The sequence below is a fragment of the Boleophthalmus pectinirostris genome, unplaced genomic scaffold, assembly GCF_026225935.1.
Source record: "Boleophthalmus pectinirostris isolate CB_2022bp ecotype Guang Dong unplaced genomic scaffold, ASM2622593v1 HiC_scaffold_17, whole genome shotgun sequence".
NCBI lineage: Eukaryota > Metazoa > Chordata > Actinopteri > Gobiiformes > Gobiidae > Boleophthalmus > Boleophthalmus pectinirostris.
The window spans coordinates 18,636,573-18,645,723 of NW_026571115.1; the positions used below are offsets into that span (position 1 = coordinate 18,636,573).

Genomic DNA, 9,151 nt, shown 5'->3' on the forward strand with positions numbered 1-9,151 from the left:
ATGCCAAATGTAATACACAGGCACCAGGTGACCGTGATATTGTCGCTGTTTTAGGGAGCACAAGGTATAATATTTTGAAATTGTATAAAATTACATGTAGCCTAGGCTTAATACTTGGCTAAATTAGGCAGTTCTGTCAGATTGTTTTTATAAAGCATTTGAGAATTGAATCTATGAAAATATAGGTTTACCACATGAGGATGGACAAGTTGTCGTGTCATGTGACAGTAGGGCTGGCTTCATGAGCCACCAGTAGCCGTTAGACTATGTAATCAAAGACAGACACAAGCAGCCCACTCCCCCCACCTCATGATGGGATACTACTGGGACCAAGCCCGGAACAGGGCCAAACTAAGAAGGCTAAACTGGGCTCAAACCAGGAACACACTATAAGAGATAACAAGAATGAAAGACCCAAACAGCATACAGTTAGTGACAATGTTGCCAGTCTATAGGACATCAAATTAATAAGCACTGGGCACCGTCGACCGACTTGACGCAACGAGCGTCGTGCGTCAATGCGCTGGGAGGCGTTGGCGCATCTGTAGGCTGCTGTAGGTTAAATCGCCGCACCACTGACAGAGACAAGTATCCGACTATCCTGTACGGGAATATTTAACACTTTTTTGTCAGATTCTACCTGCCCCTCCTAGAGTTGAAGAAGACTAGCTATCTGCCTCAATATGATTAAAAACGGCCATCACCAGCATCCAGCAAGCACGGCGACAGGGAAAGACGCAGGCACGACCCCCGCTGCAGCAGCATGCAGCCCCGAGAAGAGGAGACGGAAAATCCGAGTGTGGTGCGATGGCTGGTGAGTACACTACTACTGATCTGACATGATGGTATGTTTTAGCCTATACCACTGTGCGGCCTGTTGTATGTCATTTAATGGAAACTGCTCTGTCTTTTCCTGGGGCCGGCCTGCTGACCGTTCTAGGACTATCCCATTCAAAACTATTAGGTATCAGAGCATTCATAATGAACTTTTCCTCTGCAGTACTTCTATTTCAGGCTATAAGACCCTTTCAGGACTGTTTTAGTACCAACATTTGATACTTTTTCCTGAGTAGCCTACTTTATGTTATTACATAACTGGCCAGGCACATTTATGACCCCTGTTAGAAGCAGTTATTGCAAAATAACCTAACCCAGGAGGGAACTACAAGGACTGATTAGATATAATTGGATGGCTGGACTGCAGACTTCTGGGTGGGTCTCATTTTTTCACAGCCCAACATGATGACACCTTTTTTTTTGTATTGTATGTATTATAGATTAAACTGTTAATTGTAACTTCTAATAAGAATGCAATGTTATATCCCAATATGTGTGTGTTATATTCCTAGTCTAATACATACTAGTTTCTTTCTTAGATGGATGATTCTTGCACAGGGCTACAGAAACATTTTGAATATTTGTGCATGTAGACCAGGATTATGGTGCCTTTCTTTAGTAAAATTCCTGCCAGTTAGGTGTGGCGGCCAGGCTGTATGTTTGGAGGAATGTTACAGAATATTTGGGATGCCACTATATTAACCGGTGGGATGAGCATGCAAAAAGCGCCTATGTCAACAAAGCTTATGACATCAACCCTCTGCCCTGCTGCCCATACCTGCCAGTGCCTCTGTGAAGCAATGCCCATCAGAGAACACTGGACACTCATTCAGGCTGTTTTTATTCAATCAGATGTTTTGGTTAGTGAAACAAGGGTTTAAAGATCACTTGTTAATGATGATGTAGGCGTCAAAGTCCACTTCCACTGTGTATCTGCTGACTATGTGTGTTTACATAAACACAAGCAAAGTAAAGTTTTTGTTCTTGCCATGTACGTCAGCAAGCTAAGTGTCCTTTTGATGCTTAGATGTATCGTGGGTGTCCGCTAACAGTTTCTACCAATTAATATTTAATCCCTGCAGCGTAACACTGTCATGATCCACCCCCTCTAAAAAATACAAGAGGAATACAGTCACTTGTGGGTCATCAAGAAATCAGCCATGTATTAAGAAGCAAACAACCCACTACAATTGTTATTATGAAATTCTAAAATATGACGTGTTTCACTGATAACGTTTTCAATATTCAAAAGAAAAATCCTACCATACCATACCAACTTTATTTATAAAGCACTTTAAAAACTTTACAGCTGGCCAAAGTGTTGTATTTAAAAAAAAAAAAAAAGTGCTACAAATCACCTATCTTAGTCATCCTTTTTTCCTATTAATTACATATTACATACACATAAGTAGTAATGTCTCAAATCAGCCATTTAAAAATGGAGTGGACCTCTTTAGACCAATTCCAATTTTTGTTTTTCTTTACAGTAAATTGTCATTGGTCACATTTTTATGAATCATATTTCCATTGTCAAAGCACAATATTGCTTGCCGTGTATTACTTTGCCGTGCTCCTTTATTTTATAATTTATTTGTAATATCTATCATCTGTTTTACAAAATGTCTTGATGTTTATATGTGTGTCCATGGAAATCTTTGTGCATAAGCAGAATGTCAGTGTTCGCAGTTATAATAACTTTTGTGTAAATGTTTTTTTCAGCTATGATATGGTACACTATGGCCACTCTAACCAGCTGCGACAGGCCAAAACTATGGGAGATTACCTCATTGTTGGAGTGCACACTGACAGTAAGATTATTTTCTTTATTTATATAACAAAGCAAATATGGATATTCATTGTTTCTATTTTTTTTTTTTCATATGGACTTATGATTATCAACGCATCACCCTTTTTGTGAGATGTTTTCCTGATTCGGTATAAAAATCAACAAAATACTTTTAACTGTTTTCTAGGTGAAATTGCAAAGCACAAAGGCCCACCAGTATTCACTCAGGAAGAACGGTACAAGATGGTGCGGGCAATAAAATGGGTGGATGAGGTGGTAGAGGGAGCACCTTATGTCACAACACTGGAGACACTTGACAAATTCAACAGTGACTTCTGTGTACATGGAGGTACCTCATTCTTTTCTTTGTAACCTTACTTAATGCACAAGTCATGTCTCAGTCACCTCAAATTATATGTTTACTTTTAAATGTTATCTGTCTTTAGATGATATAACACTGACAGTAGATGGAAAAGACACATATGAAGAGGTGAAGAAGTCTGGGCGGTACAGGTGATGCCTATATCTCTTCTGAAAACACTGGACAATTATAAAACAAAATGGGTTAGTAAAAGGTTTTCATGTATTTTCAGGGAATGTAAGCGAACGCAGGGGGTTTCCACTACAGACCTGGTGGGCAGAATGCTGCTTATGACCAAAGCACATCACAGCAACATAGTAGGTGCAACTCTGGTTCTCTCTTCTTCACTTAAATCATCTTAAACGTCTGACTGTGTTATCTTTTTCTAGGATAGCTCAAATTACCAACAGCACACAGACAATTTTGGGAAAGTAAGTACACATTTTAGTTTTTGTTTGAAACACAAACAATTAAGAATCTGTTTTTGCTGACTTGTATGTGAAACACTTTGGTCAACTGAAGTTTTGGTCAGCTGAAGTTGTTTTGAATGTTGTGTACTTTATTAATATTTATTGTATTATTGTAAAGTGACTTTGAGCTTCTGGATTATGGTCTATTTAAGTATATCACCATGGATATTCTGTTGTTGCTTATTTAGAGAAAGAAATTTTGAATGCAGTTGACATATTCATGATTTTGATTATTAAAATAAGTGTATTTTGTAAACAGCTTGTGGAGGTAGTGATGCCATAGAGCACCACATATTTCTATTTGAAATATAAGTATATATTATGTTGATTAACATGTTGAATATTATGTGGAAAATATAAAAATTGCATAGCCATACAGTGATATCATCATATCATGATATGATAATATTGAGACACATCATATTGAATTGTGAGGGGCTCTGTGATTCCCAGTCCTACCAACAATATGATAGACAAGTTTTCACTGAAGTAGCCAAAGGCATGTTGGCCCCATGTCAACCATTGACAAACAAAGAGCTTTACTGTGGGGCCACTTGATAATCATGCTGCATTGCCCTCCCCTTCAAACTGAAGGCCACTGTTCCTTGGTGAGGAAGTAACTGCATTCTGGATGTAAAGAGTGAAAACTAAGCTAAAGAAATATAAATTATTCCAAACACATTCCACCACAAGATTGTTCTCATTCAGTGTTTTACACATTGCGTAATCACCTTCTAAAATGTTGCACTGTGTAACTTATATATTAAATATTATTATCATGGTGAGCTGCACATTGGCTCTCCACAGACCTGATGTGTAACTTGGCCTGATGAAGTCACTTGTGTCCATGACAATAGAATATAGAAATTTAATGCCAAATTGTATTATATTGTAGGTATTGAATTAATATCTTCTGTGAGACAGCAGGTCTCCACAAGAAAATTTTCATAGAACATCTTTTAGTCAACAAATAATTAGATCATACTGATATAGTTTCTTTCTATTCAGGGGTCCCATGCCCATAAGGGCCACAGTCCCTGGACAGGAGTGTCACAGTTCCTCCAGACTTCTCAGAAGATCATCCAGTTTGCCTCAGGACAAGAGCCTCAACCTGGAGACACCATCATCTATGTAGCTGGAGCCTTTGACCTATTCCGTATCCTTGAACCATGAAGCAGTACTGACCTTGTGAACCCAACTGTAGGAAGTCATTTTCAGAAATAAATCCTTATCTCATGCTTTACTAGACATTGGGCATGTTGATTTTCTGGAAGCAGTGCATAAGCTGTCAGACAAGCCATACATTATAGTGGGATTGCACTTTGATCAAGTAAGAGTCCACTCTCTAATTGTTTGTGTGCTAATAGCCTACTGTGACACTGTGACAGCATTTTGACCTACATCTCTACTTTCAGGAGGTTAATCGGTACAAAGGCAAAAACTACCCTATCATGAATATTCACGAGAGAACACTCAGCGTCCTGGCGTGTCGAGTAGGTGGCTTACACAAAACAACATGATTCAACTTTGACTATATAAACATTTGTACATTTTACAGTATGTATCAGAAGTTGTGATCGGTGCCCCATTTGCTGTCACAAAAGATTTGCTTGATCATTTTAAGGTAAATAACATTATACTATTTCTATAACAAATCTACAGTAAAGGAGAAGGCTTATTCATGTTTTACTTTTAGGTTGATATAGTTTGTCACGGAAAGACGCAAATATATCCCTCCAAGGATGGCTCTGATCCTTATGCCGTAAGACTCATGCTGTCTATTTCTTTGATAGAAAAATGCATTTGTGTGTTTAATAATAGCAGACATTGTTTTACTTTGAACTCAGGAACCTAGAAGAAAGGGAATCTTACGCACAGTGGACAGTGGGAACAGCCTTACAACTGATGCAATTGTGCAGAGAATAATCAAAAATAGGTAAAATGTAAAAATAATAAAATAATTTATTCACTTGATCAAAGCATAATTTGTGATGTGTCACTGGAGGAATTCATAGACCTTTTTGTATTTTTCAGGTTGCTGTTTGAGGCCAGAAACCAGAAGAAAGAAGCCAAAGAGATTGCTGTCATTCAGGCCATGAAACGACAAGAAGAGGAAAAGAGTAAAAGGCAGAGCCCAGACTGTCAAGTCAAAATAAGTGTCAACCCATCCCCGAAAAACACATCTATTTGAACTTATACTGATCAAATGTGAGTTATCTACTGATAGCAGTCCTTACATTTTATACCAGTGCCGTGCAGTCTATTATCACACCAGCAGATACATGACGTCTCTGTTGGAAGTGGTTCTCTGTATTTTTAATATAATGTTCCAGATATGCAAGGTCATGTCTCCTGTAGCAGCAGTACCAATGGGCTCACTTGAATAAACCACATAGGCGCTTGAGCCACAAGATAGCAGATAAAGGTGTACAACTCTATTTTCAACAAATAGAAACTAATCAAGTAACCTACTTGTTATTTTTTTGAGTTCTGATTAGGTTCTCTTGCTGTTATTATGCAGGTGGTAAGATGAAGGCATTACAGTTTATATGGCGCTTTTGTTGCCTTTTTAGCACTGTAATTTTACTGTGTATTCACATGTGTATTTATATGTATTATAAACGCTTGACAGCTCGGGTTTTGGAGGATAGGACATGCAATTTGGTTGTTTGAATGTGCAAAGTGCAAGAATTTAATTTATATGTATATAATTACTACTGACAGTCTAAACACTGATCCATAGGCGCAGTATTGTTCTGGTCTATCTGTTTAATCCGAATTTTCAACAAAAAATACATAGCCTCTATGCATTCTTATAATAGGAGTGCAGTTTAATCCTGTACATTAGATCATGAGCAGTACAGCTGATTGTCTCAGCTCAAATGTGTTAAGCTTTGTATTTTTATTGTATTCCTTGTATATCATACTGAAACTATGCCACGTTTACTTGACAACTGTTAAGTTTGAACTGTACAAATTTACTTCTGTATCATACGAAACTGGATTTTAAGTATATTTTTTTGTAGATCATATTTTTCTCACCTATTTTGATTGGAGATATTGAAAATATGTTCGTAAGATGAATTCATGTGTTATGTGTTATTATGTATGTCAAATGAGTATGTATGGTGAGGGTCATGTAGGATGACAGTGGGAAAATAATCAACAAATTATTGCTGATAAAAATAACAGTCAACGCTGTGAGAGTGGAAATGTGCTTTTTATTGCATTTGTTTGTTTTATTTTAAGTAATAATTCGATTATATGACGAAACATCAGTAACAATAACAAAGAAATACATTAAATATTCTAATATGCAGTATTATAATTTTCAGAATGAATAATATTGAGGTTTATTTTAAGAAACAATTAAAGGCCAAGAAAAGTACAAATAAACATGATGATTTATTATAATTGTTAAAACATATTTATCATTGAACAATCACATCAAAACACATACAAGCAGCTGCAGAGAGCGCGCACTAATGCTGGCCACGCCCCCGCTCCACACCTCCAAACACTCCACGGCCACTTTGGGAAGTTCATGCAACTGCTTGGCTTAAAATCTACCCGACAATGCACTGCTGTTTAAATATCCTTCCGGCCTCACTGCAGGTAGATATTTTCTCATACCCACAACATTTCCCATAACATTTCAGAAGTGTGGACAAATGCGCCAATTAGCACTAAAGGCTACTGGTCTTTCTGTGTGTAGATGTGCATGAGACTCGAACCTGGAGTCACTGAAGAGGGGAAAAGGGCGAAACTGAAAAACTCACAAATAGAGCGGGACCTCCAAAAACATGCAAAAGCTGAAACTAATGTTATAAAGATTCTTCTTCTTGGTAAGTAAAGTTGTTGCAATTATGTCAAATAATTTTAAGGTTTAACCCATGTTTATTTATAGGGACAGCTGAGAGTGGTAAGAGCACGTTGGTCAAACAAATAAAGATAATCCATAGTCAGGGTTTTTCTAAACAGGAGCTCATCAGCTTTAAGGTAAATCATAAATGAATATTACAGCTCAAATCAAATGAAAAAAATAAATCACAAATTACAAATTGTCTTTGCAGCCTGCAGTATTCGACAACCTCCTCACCTCAATGAAGTTTGTCCTCCGGGGCATGGGGATTCTGAGGATAAATCTAGCCAGTAAAAAAAACAAGGTGGGGTAAAAAAAAATAAAAATCTTTTCCAGATACTCATCACATGTAGTATTGCAGTTCCTTCCTGACACGCTAGATGGCAGTCCTACCTAGAGCGATTACAATGTGATGACCAATGGGATACTATAATGTAATGTCACTTATTAATATAACAATAATCGTCCAACCAAAGTAAGAAAGAGGCCTAATTTTAACTTGTTTATGAAATGAATATTTCTAGGACTGCACTTACTTTGTAAACATAACTTTTGTAAACATAAGTTTTTTCTTTTATAAACAGCAAATTATAATCCTCAAAAACTGCTAAGACTGCAGTTTAGACCTCTCAAACATGTTCTGAAATGCATGAGATTACATATTTATTTCGTGTATGGTTTGGACAAAAGTTTACTGATCTTTGTTATGGCCATGAGGCATTTCAGATGTTTATCTGTTGTCTTATTTATCAGAAAATGTATGACTTTGTACTTTTACTACTATTTGTACTACTTGTACTTGTACCTGTGCATCAGGTGCATGCCTCTTTGATTCTGGCATGCAGCCAGTGTCTGGGAGACGACCAGGAGCTGCTCCCCTTTGTGGCCCATGCCTTCTGTGCTCTGTGGTCTGACCATGGAGTCCGAGCTGCTGCAGCCAGAGGTTATGAGTTTGAGCTCAACGACTCTGCCCTCTAGTGAGTAGTGTGTGACCTTAGGTGCTGCATGTTGCACACGGCCCATTTCCAAGTCGGTGGAAATGTCAAGGAAAATTACATTGTGAGCTCTCGTTTAGTCAGCAGCCCAACAGTAAACCCAGTGCCAGGAATAGTGTCAGGAAATTATGTCAGCGACAACATGCTGGAAGGAGAGAACTAAATATAAAATGTTAATTCAAAACTCTGGAGGTGGGATGTGTGACACACTAAACCCCCTGTAAACTAATTTAGCGCTTACTGTTGCATTTGAATACATAAATAGCTTCGTATTGAGTTTATCTGAAAACCCTTAGGATTTGACCTTTCACAATAACAAGTTTTAAGTATGACATATTGCTGTTGAAATTATAGAAAATAAACCATAATATTGAATGCCATCAGGCAACTGATACAATATCTCTAACCCTCAATACACAGGTACTGTGCTAGTTAGTCAACTTCAACCTTAGTATTACAAATGTGGAACTTTCATTTTGTTTATTCTTTTGCCCTTTTTGGTTACATGACAATTATCTTTTTATATGAGAAATGAAATTTTGTTGCCTTTGTGAAGTAAAAATAACAAATCAGAACTGTCTATTCAATTCAATTTTTATGCTTGAATAACCCATATTCCCAACAGCAGTCGCCTCTTAGGGCTTCAGTAAATTATTGATTTGCCCAACAAAAACTGCAAGAAAAGCAAACAATAGAACAGTCATTTTTCAATATAAGACAAGAAGATTGACCAAGATTGATGGGAACAAAGTAAATTGTCCCAGAGAATCCCCTGTCCTTTAAACCCTAATTCTTGACAAAAAAAAGAAAAAAGGAAAGGGGAGTAAAGGGGAAACCTAG

General features: G+C 37.4%; 2 protein-coding genes across 2 annotated transcripts; both read left to right on the forward strand.

Moving 5' to 3' along the window:
* Positions 1 to 304: 304 nt before the first annotated feature.
* Positions 305 to 6,655, forward strand: LOC110168351 (ethanolamine-phosphate cytidylyltransferase-like). Its single transcript, XM_020933791.2, has 13 exons — positions 305 to 814; positions 2,557 to 2,645; positions 2,811 to 2,972; positions 3,070 to 3,136; positions 3,217 to 3,301; positions 3,374 to 3,415; positions 4,463 to 4,610; positions 4,702 to 4,784; positions 4,870 to 4,947; positions 5,013 to 5,078; positions 5,151 to 5,216; positions 5,302 to 5,390; positions 5,489 to 6,655. Exons 1-13 carry the CDS (start codon positions 684 to 686, stop codon positions 5,643 to 5,645), a joined length of 1,263 nt encoding a protein of 420 aa, XP_020789450.1. The 5' UTR covers positions 305 to 683; the 3' UTR covers positions 5,646 to 6,655.
* Positions 6,656 to 6,947: 292 nt separating this feature from the next.
* Positions 6,948 to 8,294, forward strand: LOC129408689 (guanine nucleotide-binding protein G(o) subunit alpha-like). The gene is made up of 5 exons (XM_055152939.1): positions 6,948 to 7,069; positions 7,170 to 7,299; positions 7,362 to 7,453; positions 7,528 to 7,620; positions 8,133 to 8,294. The coding sequence occupies exons 1-5, from the start codon at positions 7,031 to 7,033 to the stop codon at positions 8,292 to 8,294; spliced, it is 516 nt and encodes a 171-aa protein (XP_055008914.1). The 5' UTR covers positions 6,948 to 7,030.
* Positions 8,295 to 9,151: the final 857 nt, after the last annotated feature.